General features: G+C 39.0%; 1 protein-coding gene across 1 annotated transcript in view; it reads right to left on the bottom strand.

Annotated features, from left to right (window-relative positions):
* Positions 1 to 5,728: 5,728 nt before the first annotated feature.
* LOC126474919 (protein ELYS) overlaps positions 5,729 to 14,760 on the bottom strand; it is a 350,083-nt gene continuing 341,051 nt past the window's right edge. Inside the window, exons 33-34 of the mRNA XM_050102423.1 lie at positions 13,869 to 14,022; positions 5,729 to 6,666 (exon numbers count right to left, since the gene is read on the bottom strand). Of these exons, the coding sequence (XP_049958380.1) occupies positions 6,564 to 6,666; positions 13,869 to 14,022 (257 nt within the window). The 3' untranslated portion in view covers positions 5,729 to 6,563. The remainder of the gene's footprint in view (positions 6,667 to 13,868; positions 14,023 to 14,760) is intronic.

Genomic DNA, 14,760 nt, shown 5'->3' with positions numbered 1-14,760 from the left:
TGGACTGCTTGAAAACCGAGCTGCAAGAAAAATGCCAGCGATTGGACCACAAAAAAGTCCTTTTCCATCATGACAATGCACCAGCCCACACCTCAGCAGTTATGGTCGCAAAATTAATGGAAATAGGATTCCAACTCGTTTCACATCCCTCCTATTCTCCAGACTTGGCTATCTTGGACTACTATTTGTTCCCCAATTTGAAGAAGTGGCTGGTGGGACAAAGATATTATTCAGATGAGGACGTGATTCCAGCAACTAATAGCTATTTTGCAGACTTGGACAATTCCCATTATTCAGAAGGGATCAACAAATTAGAACAGCACTGGACAAAGTGTATAAGTCTAAAAGGAGACTACGTAGAAAAATAATAAAGGTTTACCCCACACAAGTAAGTAATTTTTATTTTTGCAGGGACTTTTCAAATGCCTTTCATATGTGTCCAAGGCAGGGGTGCAGCTGCATGCAAACCAGCAGGTCCCACAGAGGATGACCAAACTACCAGCATCGCCCCATCTTGAAGAACTGCCATATCCATCCTCCCTATCAAAAATGCAGATAATACGAAATCTCCACAAAAGGTACATATCCAAACTACTAACACAGCTAATAAAAATTAAATGCACGTTTGATGATCATCATTCGCCGGCACTATAAACACTGTGCAACTCTTCTGTCATCCATCACCATATCATGGATTTTATCAATAATTTCTGAACTCGTAACCTCCACAGGGAAAGAAATACAGTAGAAAAAGAATGGATAGCTTTGAGGGATGAAATAGTGAAGGTAGCAGAGGATCAAGTAGGTAAAAAGACTAGGTCTAGTGAAATCCTTGGGTAACAGAAGATATATTGAATTTAATTGATGAAAGGAGAAAATATAAAAACGCAGTAAATGAAGCAGGCAGAAAGGAATACAAACGTCTCAAAAATGAGATCAACAGGAAGTGCAAAATGGCTAAGCAGGGATGGCTAGAGGACAAATGTAAGGATGTAGAGGCTTATCTCACCAGGAGTAAGATAGATACTGCCTACAGGAAAATTAAAGCGATTTTTGGAGATAAGAGAACCACTTGTATGAATGTCAAGATCTCAGATGGAAACCCAGTTCCAAGCAAAGAAGAGAAAGGTGGAAGGAGTATATAGAGGGTCTGTACAAGAGTGATGTACTTGAGGACAATATTATGGAAATGGAAGAGCATGTAGATGAAGTAGAATGGTAGCTATGATACTGCATGACAAGTTTGACACAGCAAGACCCCAGGAGTAGACAACATTCCATTAGAACTACTGATAGCCTTGGGAGAGCCAGTCCTGACAAAACTCTACCATCCGGTGAACAAGATGTATGAGACAGGCAAAATGCCCTCAGACTTCAAGAAGAATATAATAATTCCAATCCCAAAGAAAGCATGTGTAGACAGATGTGAAAATAACTGAACTATCAGTTTAATAAGCCATGGCTGAAAAATACTAATGTGAATTCTTTACAGATGAATGGAAAAACTGGTAGAAGCCTACCTCGGGGAAGATAAATTTGGATTCCATAGAAATGTTGGAACAAAAAAATGGTTCAAATGGCTCTGAGCACTATGGGACTTAACTTCTGAGGTCATCAGTCCCCTAGAACTTAGAACTACTTAAACCTAACTAACCTAAGGACATCACACACATCCATGCCCGAGGCAGGATTCAAACCTGCGACCGTAGCGGTCGCGCGGCTCCAGACTGTAGCGCCTAGAATGTTTCGGCCACCCTGGCGGGCCACGTGAGGCAATACTGACACTACGACCTATCTTAGTAGATAGATTAAGGAAAGGCAAACTTATGTTTCTAGCATTTGTAGACTTAGAGAAAGCTTTTGACAATGTTGACTGGAATACTCTCTTTCAAATTCTGGAGGTGGCAGGGGCCAAATACAGGGAGCGAAAGGCTATTTACAATTTGTACAGAAACCAGATGGCAATTGTAAGAATCGAGGGGCATGAAGGGTTAGCAGTGGTTGGAAGGGAGTGAGACAGGGTTGTAGCCTATCCCCAATGTTATTCAATTTGTATATTGAGCAAGCAGTAAAGGGAATAAAAGAAAAATTCGGAGTAGGAATTAAAATCCATGGAGAAGAAATAAAAACTTTGAGGTTCGCCGATGACACTGTAATTCTGTCAGAGACAGCAAATGACCAGGAAGAGCAGCTGAACGGAATGGACAGTGTCTTGAAAGGGGGACATAACATGAACATCAACAAAAGAAAAATTAGGGTAATGGAATGTAGTTTAATTAAATTGGGTGATGCTGAGGGTATTAGATTAGGAAGTGAGACGCTTAAAGTAGTAAACGAGTTTTGCTATTTTGGGAGCGTAGACTAGCAATGGCAAGGAAAGTGTTTCTGAAGAAGAGAAATTTGTTAACATCTAGTATAGATTTAAGTGTCAGGAAGTCGTTTTTTGAGAATAAAAGCTTTCAAAATGTGGTGCTACAGAAGAATGCTGAAGATTAGATGGGTAGATCACATAACTAATGAGGAGGTACTGAATAGAATTAGCGAGAAGAGAAATTTGTGGCACACCTTGACTAGAAGAAGGGATTGGTTGGTAGGACATGTTCTGAGGCATCAAGGGATCGCCAATTTAGTACTGGAGGGCAGTGTGGAGGGTAAAAATCGTAGAGGGGGACCAAGAGATGAATAAACTAAGCAGATTCAGAAGGATGTAGGTTTCAGTAGGTGCTGGGAGATGATGAAGCTTGCACAGGATAGAGTAGCATGGAGAGCTGTATCAAATCAGTCTCTGGACTAAAGACCACCACCACCACCACCACCACCACCACCACCACCACCAACAACAACAACAACAACCTCCACAGGGTGTCCAGAACGTTTAGCATCATTTGTGCCCATATGGCCACTCGGAAAATTTTGAAACCACTTATAAACTGTTCTAATCAAAGGGGCAGTCACTGTAATGTTTATCAAGCTTCTCTTTAGTCTCCTGAAGCGTTTTGCCTTTCATAAAGTAATGTTTAAGCACCGCACGAAATAATTCTTCATCCATTTCTTGACAATCACTCCACTTCCTTGATTCACACGAATGCCAAATACATAGAAATAGACTAATATGGCTGAAACTTGGTGTGCATTCTTTCTAAAGATGCTTCTAACTAAACATGATCTTGATACGTGCCGGCAGTGCCATTTCTCGGACTTCGCACTGACTTTTCAAATGCCTCTCGTACTGTGCTCCATAGAACAGCGCACACTGTGACATGAAGGAAAGAGAAGAAGAGTCAATCTCCTCTGAACTGTCAAACAATCCTTATTGCTTGATGTAATAGCCGAATTATTATTGCAGACAGTTGTTTTATCAGATGCTTCAACAGTGTATGAGCTGAAATAATATATGCATGTCTTATAAGAATTGTTCCTGTTATTTATTGGATATAGATAAGCACAACTGCATTTCCTGCACAGGCCTAACTGCTAAGGAGATGAAGTCCCGTAGAGAAGAAACATGATCTTGAGAGGGGAGGTAAAGTGCAAGAGAAGCCAATCCATAAATTCAGATCATACATAGTAGCATCTGAATTTATACATGAATTCCCTTTCAGATCTTGAAGAAACCTCTCAGTCTGCAGGCTGCACTGTTGTACTTGACCACAAACAGCACCTGTGCAAGTTCTCAATATATCACAAGTGTCACTCGTAATTGTGAGTGTGTTACATCGGAGCTCAGTGCACATGAACATGGCCAAATTGTTGGTGCTTGTTTGGTGGATGCTTCTGTAACCAAGGCAGCCAAAGTGTTTGGTATTCAAGAGGTGCCTTAAGTCATAACACAGATGCAGATGAGTGTTGAGTGACCATGACAAGATGATCGCTTTGACTTTTAATGAGAAGTGAGTACGACAGCTGAAAAAGTCACCGAACTGAATGTTGCACTCAGCCATTCATGGACTGAATGAAACTTCCTGGCAGATCAAAACAGTGTGCCGGACCGAGACCCAAACTCTGGACCTTTGCCTTTCGCAGGCAAGCGCTCTGCCATCTGGGCTACCCAAGCACGACTCACACCCCGTCCTCACAGCTTCACTTCTGCCAGTACCTCGTCTCCTACTTTCCAAACTTCATTCTGGTTTCATGGACTGAATGTCAGTACCAAAATACCATGTAGGGAGGTCCACAAGCTTGGTTACAGGGTGAGCTGGAATTCCAAAACCTGTCTTTCTTTCTTATTAAAGTTCAACAACCTTTTTTTTAAAAAAATTAAAGATGGATCTGTCCTCATCATTTGAAATTTGAGGAATTTTTTCCTTGCTATCTTTTTATCATTTAAACATTTCCAATTGTCCTAAACTGTAGTATGTGGTTGGCAAGTTATAAAGAAACTTGGACTACTATTGCTGAAATTTTCTTCATGTCTCTCATATTCTGAGATTTGTGAGATTAGACTTATCGTATTTGTAGGTGTGTAAAACCTTTTTGCCATTTCCTTTTGGATAACGAAACACAGAAATTAATTAACAAAAGCTCATCAACATCTGTTTATATCTATTGTGTCTCTGAAGTAGTACAGGGTCAATTTGATTGAGAGTAATTCCATTTGGGGAGACCCATGTAAGTGTATGAGCATTTTTGAGGGGAAAGCAAGTACTTCCAAATTTCTTAGTGCAACAGTCTATTATTCGGAGACCATTGTTGTTTGTGTCTGTGTGAGCCCTGTGTTTGCCAATGTTGGCATATGGTAGGACTTCTGTCCTATTTTTGCAATAGAGTGTCTACTACGCATCTTACAACATTGAAGACTCGATATTTTTGTTCCAACTTACCACAGTGATCAGGTAAAGTGTGCTGCCTGATTTGCATGCAGCTGACACACTGTAAACTAGTGGTCATCAAACTGTAGCTCGAATCAAGTACTTGTGCAGCCTGTATTTCTCAGCCGTATTTTATAATAATACACCTCTAGCAACTAACAGCAAGAACTTCTTAAGATGTAGTTTTCTAGCTCAGTAACAAACAAAAATACAGAGACTGTAATATTTTAAGATGGGCTTCATTTTATTTCTTGTGCCTTTGTTGTACACATTGGCACTGAGACAGCATGGCTATTAACAGATTTGACATGATAGCCAGATTCCTTCCTGTCACCACCCCATTACTAGACCATTTGGATACCAAAGTCTGAACCAGATACAGAATTTTAGGTTTTTGGCTGCCTAGGATGGTTTCCTTTAGGAGGCCCATAAATAGAAGGGTAGACGAGTGTTTCCTTTGTGTGACCTTGGACCTGCTATGGATTCTTCTGTGTAAGTTCTCCTTAAAAGGAGTAGTAGTAGTAGTAGTAGTAGTAGTAGTAGTAGTAGTAGTTGTAGTGGATGAATCATCTATACACAAAATAAGTTGGCAGGTTTGAAATTGGGAAGATATAGGGAAAATTAGTGTTTCATGGCAAGGATTACCATGGACTACCTATGTTGACGTATAGAGAGGTAGTATCAACTGTGATAAGCAGGCAACTCAGTGGTAATTATGCAAGAACTGTACGTGTGATGGAGGAAGCGATTCACATCTTTTATACAGGAAGTTAGTTATGCTGCATACAATCTGCAAGTTACACAACTGCATTATTGGAGATTTACTAATGGCCTTTTATCTAATTCACAGGAAACATTTCTGTATAGTCCCTTAATTTTATTCCATGAAACATCAAAAATAAATACACAGTACTATCACCTCGAATTTTGAACACTGATTTTATTACAAAATCTGTTATAGAATAAAAATGGATGTTTGCACACATTATCTTACATAAATACAAGAGACAATATTTTCTGTCATATCTAATAGAATACATACACTTCAGTCACATTAAATAACATGGCAGGTTGGTTATTTGAAATCACAATATTCACAAAGGTTTTGAAAACTGAAACAATGCAGGCTATGCTCTTCTGTTTATAAGGACAAACTTTTTACTTGCACCTCATTCCTTACACTGAATAACTCAGACACCCATGTAATGCTACAAATGTTGTGGTGTAAGCCATAGGAAGAATTTCTGTACAAGCTTCTCGTTTTATTTCTTGGAATGATATACATAAATGTGTGAAATTATCATCTCATATTTTAAAAAGGATTGATTTATTACAGAATGGGTGTAGCAGCATAAAATTGACTTTTGACACAATAAACAAATTGGAGAGGGCATTGTTTTTCTGTCACCTGTGGCAGAAAACAGGAAGGCAGTGATACAAAGTAGTAAGTGTCTTAATTACTCAAATTCACACTGTTTACATGTTCTTCGTAAATTAAAATCATGCAGGCTATGCCCTACCTGTCAAGAGATGAGAAACTTATTCCTACATGCATTTAACACAGTAAATATTTATACAAATGTCTGTCCAGTTTTTAAATGTATTTGTTAAATATAAACCTGAAATACCAGAAACTTGGCGGTGTCTGCTATAAATGGAAAAAAGTACTGTGTTCCACTTGTCAATTTCTTTGATATTTCCATTTTCTTTTACAAAAAAAATTGTTTTCTTGCATAATGTTACCCTGAACGACAATTATTTCAGGAGACGACTGCGCAACCTCATTGCTTTTCTTGGTGATATCCTTGTAGATTCCTGCTTCTTATTTCTAGGCGATGTTTTCTTTGAAACTGGTGACCTGTGGGGGGGAAAAGAGACAAATAAATTTACTCAGCCTCATATATTAAACTGGGCATACACACGGTATAGTTACCTTTTCAAGTTACAAGATGTAGTGTGTAATCAATACATTCACTAAAGTACATTAAAACAGGATATATATTAAGGCGTGGATGGGCAACTGGCAGCCCATGGGTTGCATCTGGCCCACAATTAGTTTCTATCCGGCCCACGGAAGAAAGTCCAAGTGAAACTAAAATTAACAATTTCTCAAAAACATGATTTTTTAGTCATATTTTGATGATGTAGCATGTCAGGAAGGAAGTGCTATTCATATCAGTGTGTTACCCCGTACACATTAAAGTAATGGATCCTATAGTTTTAACTTTATGCACTAGGAGTGTTGCTGTTCGTGTCATGATGATGCGGCCCACAAGCTTACGTAAGTATGTAAATCAGGCCTGTGGGTCACCAAAGGGTGTCCATGCATGTAGATACAGCTCAGATCTACATTACCCAGTATGATCTTATCCATGCGACAACAACATTTCACATACAATGGAGAACTTGTTCTCACTGGAATTCACTTTGTGTCATGCTGGCTTGTAACACAGCGAATTCCAATGAGAAGAGTCTCCATCGTTGTCACATGGATCAGATCATACTGGATAAAGAAGATATGAGAGCGTGATGACATAAAGAGAACTGTCCACATCAAATATATCCCGAATACAAAATACGTGGCTTGTGAAAATGGGGAAAGCCGAAATCTAATCAGCCAGTAAGTAATTAGGAGGTTGGGTGTAAATAATTAAAAACGTATTTTCTTCAGGATGTATATGATTGCAATTAGGAAACTTATCATTTTTGCTTTAGACATGACACTGAAATTATATTTTTGACCTGCTTACACATTAATTTCTCCAAATACCATTTACAGGAAAAAATTACCTTGCTTTGCTCTTGTGGGACTTTTTAACAAACTTCAATGCTGCTGTCTGAAACAATGTCACCATTTAGTAGTTCTATTTTACTACTATTATTTGACCTCAAAGTATCCCTCCTGTGTTCTCGTACATACTTTATGTTATACAAATTGAATTCCATTTTGTTAGCAAGTGTAAGATGTATCTTAGGCTGCATGAGCTACGATAAAACATACAAGAATTTCAGTAAGCATGTAGCAGATACACCAAAAAAATAAAACAAGTACTTTTCAGCTGTCATTGCAAAAATCCTATTTTATGTCTATTCCTCATTTTCAATGCACTTTCATCAAACATCTTGAGGCATTGGGTGTTTTGTGAGACACCAGTGTCACCCACGCACAATATTTTGACAATATGACTCAAGTCCTATCTGAGACAACTAGTCAAGTGGAACGAGTCCAATATTTTTGTACCTCTTGTGTCCCACCTTCTTGGTTTGTTATGGATGTTTCGTCTGTGGCCCTTCCCACAAGAATCATCCTACGATGTTATATGTTCAGCTGGTGTGCCTGGTCACAAGCTGGTGTTTCATTTTTGACCTGGTGTGCATTCATTCACAGTCAATTCTACACACTCTATCTGCCATCCATTTCCACTAGAATTGTCCCGAGACATTCCGTCTTTGGTCCAGTGCATCTGATTCTACTCTTGGTATGGTGCACCTGTTACACTGTCTGGGGATTTGTTCCGTATGTCCCAGTTCTCTCTCTCTCTCTCTCTGTCTCCCTCTCTCTCTCTCTTCCTTTCTGATGTGATTCTTGTCTATGGTGAAAATTGGTACATCATCTCCATCTTGACATGTTAGCTGGAAGCTAAGAGGACTCAGCATTCTCCCTTTTCTTTGTCAAAACCTGTACATGTTCTTGATATTTTGGTAAATCTCTTCCATGTGCCTGCTGAGTTTCATGATTACAGTTTAATTAGTACTACCCACGCCACAGTGCCAACGAAGTGGTTCAACATCAGGAAACAGTCTGAATCAGATGTGGTATTCAAATACCAAGTTTAAATATTGTGAAGTACACTAAAATAGTGCACCAGACCAGCTCTCAAATCTTGAGCCTTCCTGTCCAAAGTAACAGTCTCATTAATTTAGTACTTTGGCACAACAGACAGCATCAACCTGTCACATCTCTTTCTTCTACTTTCACTGACATTCCTACCTGGCTTGGTCGACTACTACTGCCACACCAATGGAGTTCATGGAGAATAGTGAAGTCACAGTTATGGGTAGTTTCCAGAATAAATATTCACTCTGCAGCAGAGTGTACATTGTCCCCACATCTCCTGAAAACTCAAAATTGTGCAACAGTCTGGGACTCTAATCTGGGTCATTTTTCCCCCCACAAATTATGATCCTTCCTGCATCTCTCTATTCTACTTTCAGTATGCAAGAAGATTATTAATGCAGGGGTCGTCAGTTTCTTTTCTTCGACACTTTTCTATTTGTAAAACTTGTAATCCTACATTGGCATAAAATTATTTTTCATATGCTGAAATGCAATAAATATTTAATCACCGGAGGGATTTAACATCTCTTGTCTGCACAGTATTACACACACACACACACACACACACACACACACACACACACACACACAATAACTGACAATATTTGTAAGTCTCATCTGTACTCTGTAACCTTCCTTGGATTTTAATGGAAAGGAGTGTGGGGAAAGGGGGAAACAAGCCTTACCAAGCACACGGACTACCACGGATCAAAGAACAGTGAGGAAGCAACAAACTCTGCCTTTCTTGTGCAGTGCCACTGTACCTATGCTACATACCTTCTACTGTCACTGTGGATGTTCCAAGAAGGCGCTCTACACTGCAGTGACAATGGGATTGGAAACTGCTTTGTCATTCATTCCAGCATAAATAACTGAAATCCTAGTGTAGCAAAATTAAACATTGCATTTTATGCTGGTTACCACAGTGCCATTGGATTCAGTGATAACACTGGCAGCCACCAGACAAAATGCTTGCAATCTGATTTTTTCACATGTCCCCAGAGTTTCAGAACTTGCGACAGCTCAGTGATGTACAATAAAGTTACTGATGGTAAATTAATTATCTCACACACGTTTTACTTGCATGTATGATGTAAAGGGACACTGGTCCAAAATAGATACCTTACACACCAGTACCAGTTAACATTTTAACACAGACACCCCCTGTAAATAACAGATACAGAATCATATTACCTGACACAACCATGAAATCTAGTCTTGAAATGTACCCAATGCACAGACTGACAAGTAATCTAGAATAAGAACTGTGCTTCCTGGAGTGCCAAATCACGGACCTTGTAGAGAATGTTTCTTCAGTAACTAATGGCTTTCAATTAACAAAAACCTGCAGAAGCTATAATTTATGAAGAAAAATAATGGAAGTGGTGTGGAATGAAATGGATGAAAATTTCAAAGCAACAGAAGTTTACCAGAATGTGTACTGAACATCACATGTTCTGAGGATGAGGATGATGGTGACTTTTTCAGACCTCTGTACAGAATGGATGGAACTACACTATCACTAAAAAAAAAAAAAAAAAATTACTGCTTTCATTTTCTACAGAATACTTCCTCATATCACTGTACATTTTCTACTCATTATTATCCATTGTGGAGTAACATGGGGAGTTTACAGAATGACATGTTCGTATTTTAATCACTTAGGTTGACGAAAGATGTTCATAAAAACTGAAAACTTAGATTAAGGTAGTTGTTAAGCATGGAACATCCCAGTGTGTGTGGTCTCATTTGATGTATGTGCAGATGGTTGTAAAACGGAGCCAGCACATCAACAAAGCACAGCTGTGAATGTGCTTCTCCATCTGCTGTGGAAGCCCACTTATGCTTTGGTGTTGTGACTTGGGAGTGCCTTGGAGCTAAAAGCGCTCTAGATAATGTACACACCAGGAAACAACTGAAGAATCATTATGAGAATTCTCATTTGGTTATATGCTGCCCTAAAATGTAAAAGAAGTACATGAATATACGTTATAATTTGTTATGAGCTATGAAGCGAGAGAGATCTGGTCACCCATCGTTATCACTGGAGCTGTACACAAAGACATTGCACATAAAATATAGAAGAGCTGCTGTAAAGCTGTTTATGTCATTTAGTAACTTTCATAGATACCAGCTCTCTCACAATAACCGAGAAATTACCGATGTCACTGGTATGTGTCAGCTCCATGGACAACACCCTGTACCGACATATCTTATTGCCATACACTGATGATGGCCTCTTCTTGCAATATGGCAATTATGCACGAACACTGGAAGCTCAAAATGAATCTTTGAGCCATGCTAATAGGCTCAACAGTGCACACGGAAGGCACATTGGGCTATTTACGATTAGAGACATGACATGCTTTATTGCGAAAGGAGGTTGTATGTAATGATTTTCGCTGGCCGGGGTGGCCGAGCGGTTCTAGGCGCTACAGTCTGGAACCACACGACTGCTACGGTCACAGGTTCGAATCCTGCCTCAGGCATGGATGTATGTGATGTCCTTAGGTTAGTTAGGTTTAAGTAGTTCTAAGTTCTAGGGGACTGATGACCTTAGAAGTTAAATCCCATAGTGCTCAGAGCGATTTTTTAATGATTTTCAGTGGTCAAAAGAGTACTGAGAAAGAAGCTTCCAACATACAAACAAACTGAGCGTGAAACCTTAAACTGTTACAGCCATGCACTTTCTTTGATATTCATGGATGTTCCTTCACTCTAGTAGTTCTGTCTTTTGGTTCTTATCACAGTGAGGTTGTAACACAGTGTTGTTTAACCTACTGTGTAGTAAACAGACACATTAAAGTTCTTCCAACATTACATGCCGTGTCTACAAATCCACACCTTCCACAACACTGCGCACATCGTAAAGGTGGTGCAAAACATTTGAGTAGCTTATAAACAGCACTTACACACTAATAACTCAACAAAGTGAAATTAGCCCAGTGAATGTGTTTAACAAGAAAACAATAAATTTTAACTGGACAGAGAGTATCTTTAGCTACTACTTGTATCTCAAATTTTGTTTAACTTCAAATGTTGAAATACGTGGTGGAAATATCAATGGATTCAACTACATAGTTATTAGTCCCTCGATTCTTCCTTTGTGTCTGAATATGTGGGTAAGAGCTTGCACTCCCCCACCCCCTCCAAAAAACTTCCCCCCCCCCCCCCCCCCATTTCATAGTAATAAAACTACCATATGTTATGTACTAGGTACATGAATGGGTAACCAGCCTACTAAAATTCAACTGTAAAAAAATAACACTACAATCACACGATATAAAAGTTAAAATGGCAACCTAGTGTATGCTGTCAGTCTAACATAAAAGTTAAAATGGCAACCTAGTGTATGCTGTCAGTCTCTTAAGTTGTGGTGTAACATATCACTTTGGTGAAGCAGTGTGTTCCACACCTATAGCACTAATAACTGAAGAACGTCACCATGAAAATATTTTTTATTTATTTATTTTGAATAGTGAACTTAGACTTTTATACTGTTTGCGAATTATATCTTGTGTGCGCATAAAATCTGGAGCAGATGGATGCAACAATTCTGCAAAGTGGGATGACGACAGCTGCTTCACCCAATTTCGCAGTTTGGCATTTTATTTCATTCAGTCTCCTCTCAGCATGGAGATGTGCCACAGAATAATTAGTACCACGACATGAAACTTCCTGGCAAATTAAAACTGTGCGCCGGACCGAGACTCGAGCTCGAGACCTTTGCCTTCTGCGGGCAAGTGCTCTACCAACTGAGCTACCCAAGCACGACTCACGCCCCATCCTCATAGCTTTAATTCCGCCAGGGAAAGGCAAAGGCAAAGGTCCCGAGTTCGTGTCTCGGTCCGGCACAAAGTTTTAATCTGCCAGGAAGTTTCATATCAGTACATACTCCGCTGCAGAGTGAAAATCTCATTCTGGAAACATCCCCCAGGTTGTGGCTAAGCCAAGTCTCCGCAATATCCTTTCTTTCAGGAGTGCCAGTTCTGCAAGGTTCACAGGAGAGCTTCTGTAAAGTTTGGAAGGTAGGAGACAAGGTACTAGAGGAATTAAAGCTGTGAGGACGGGGCGTGAGTCGTGCTTGGGTAGCTCAGTTGGTAGAGCACTTGCCCGCAGAAGGCAAAGGTCTCGAGCTCGAGTCTCGGTCCAGCACACAGTTTTAATTTGCCAGGACGTTTCATATCAGCGCACACTCCGCTGCAGAGTGAAAATCTTATTCTAGTACCATGACAGTTAGTATTACATCATGGAAAGAGGAGAGAAAGCTGAACTATCATTCCAAAGAGAACAAAGTTGTGTACTGAGGCCACGTAATAAACTCATATTGTATACAGTTACTATATGAGAAGTTTAATTAAGTACTGTAACTGATGGAGCAATATAATTACAAATGAGAAGAAGTGCTTTCTATTAATTTAGTAGCATGTCTAAAATTACATTAGCACTTTCAGATTTTGAGCACAGGTACAGTCGCAACAGAGAAACCATCTATCAGAATAATTGAAAAGTTTAGACGGACAACAATTCACGACACATTAGACCAGAACTTACGGTTATCAGAAATAGTAATGAACTCATACAAATTTTCTTTATACGAAAATCCTCAATGTTCATAGTTGTAAATAGAGATTTTTTGTGTTCTTTGCTGTTGTTGTTGTTATTGACATTCTGGTAAATTGCTGAAACAAGAAATACCGAACACCTAGAAATATAATGGATCAAAGTATGTCAGTGTTGTACCAGGAACCTTCTACAATGGAAGAGGATTTCTATTTTTTATACCATTAGATAACAATGGATACAAAGTTGATCCTGTGAAGGAGCAGTACTCAACTGTTGTTCAACTTGATTACAGGCATTTTCTTTGTGGGAGTCACCAATGCGCAAGTCACTTGATTGGTTTGAGAACTATGTTTTCTTGCAGCGACTGTTCCGTATAACATCAACAGAAATTCCACTCATGATTTTCTAATAGTGTCACCACTGAGCAGCCATACACTAGTAATCAGTGCCTGTCCACTTCCCATTTGAAGATTGAATGCACAATTTACATATAATGACACCACAAACAAGCAGCAGCAGCGGAACATGAGATGAGCTAGCCTCCAAAAATGGACAATGCAATACACTGTGTGAGTGGTTGTGTGTTCTTAAGCCATAAAATAACAGCTGAACACAAGACACACTACAAGCTGTATACAATAGTCTCTGTAAGTCACCTTGATGTATGCTTCCTCTTGCGCCGCTCAGTTGGGGCTGGCTGTTTGTTGCTCGCACCGACAGAACTAGATGTGGACTCTTCTGGTATTGGCTGCAGAACTGAATGTGATGAATGTGGCCCAAGTCTTGCCACACTTCGTGTTACTCTCAGCTCTGGCGAAAGCAGAAGAATTGTAATATTATTAAAACTGCCATAATTATTCTAATAGTCCATCAAAATAATACTTCAGATAAAAGAATTATTAATAATTGACACAAAAAGCTGAAAACTGTGTTTCAGTATACAGTATTTACTGTTTCTGTAAACTTACGTTTGGAAAAGGAAATATATTAAATAGTAGAACACTGTCTCCTTGTCCTAGAAATGCCTGCCTCTGAACTGAATTCTGAGAAACAGTCAGTATTCTTCAATACCAAATGCAAAAAAATATACGACAGTCAAAGGAAGAACTGAAATGTTGCCACCCATGAACAGACTGATTTAGAATGAAATTTTGTCTGCTACTAGGCTATATGAGTTAACGAGCATTGCAATCTATGGCAGACCTAAGGTCGGTCATAAAGGGAAACATTTATAAAAATTATTTAACTCTTTAGTAATTCAGGGAATTAAGCCACAGTTGTTTTAATCTACCATCCTTCACACATTTTCATGGTGTTCCCACTAAAACTTGAATACTTATCATATTTATAATAGTTTAGGATTTACTTGTGAAATGAGATTCGTAAGTTCTGTAACAAAGACCTGAATGCTAAAATCTGAACGCTTTAGTTGATCTTAAAGATCGAAATTTCATATAGAAGTGCATCATTAAAATGACAAATGTTGTAAATATCAACTCTGCAACTTCACTTGTTTAAAAGATATAAAAATTTTAAATTATCAGTATT

The sequence above is a fragment of the Schistocerca serialis genome, chromosome 4 (genome assembly GCF_023864345.2).
Source record: "Schistocerca serialis cubense isolate TAMUIC-IGC-003099 chromosome 4, iqSchSeri2.2, whole genome shotgun sequence".
In the NCBI taxonomy this organism is placed as follows: domain Eukaryota; kingdom Metazoa; phylum Arthropoda; class Insecta; order Orthoptera; family Acrididae; genus Schistocerca; species Schistocerca serialis.
Note: the sequence above shows the minus strand (reverse complement) of the source record. Positions and strands in the feature narration are given on the sequence as shown.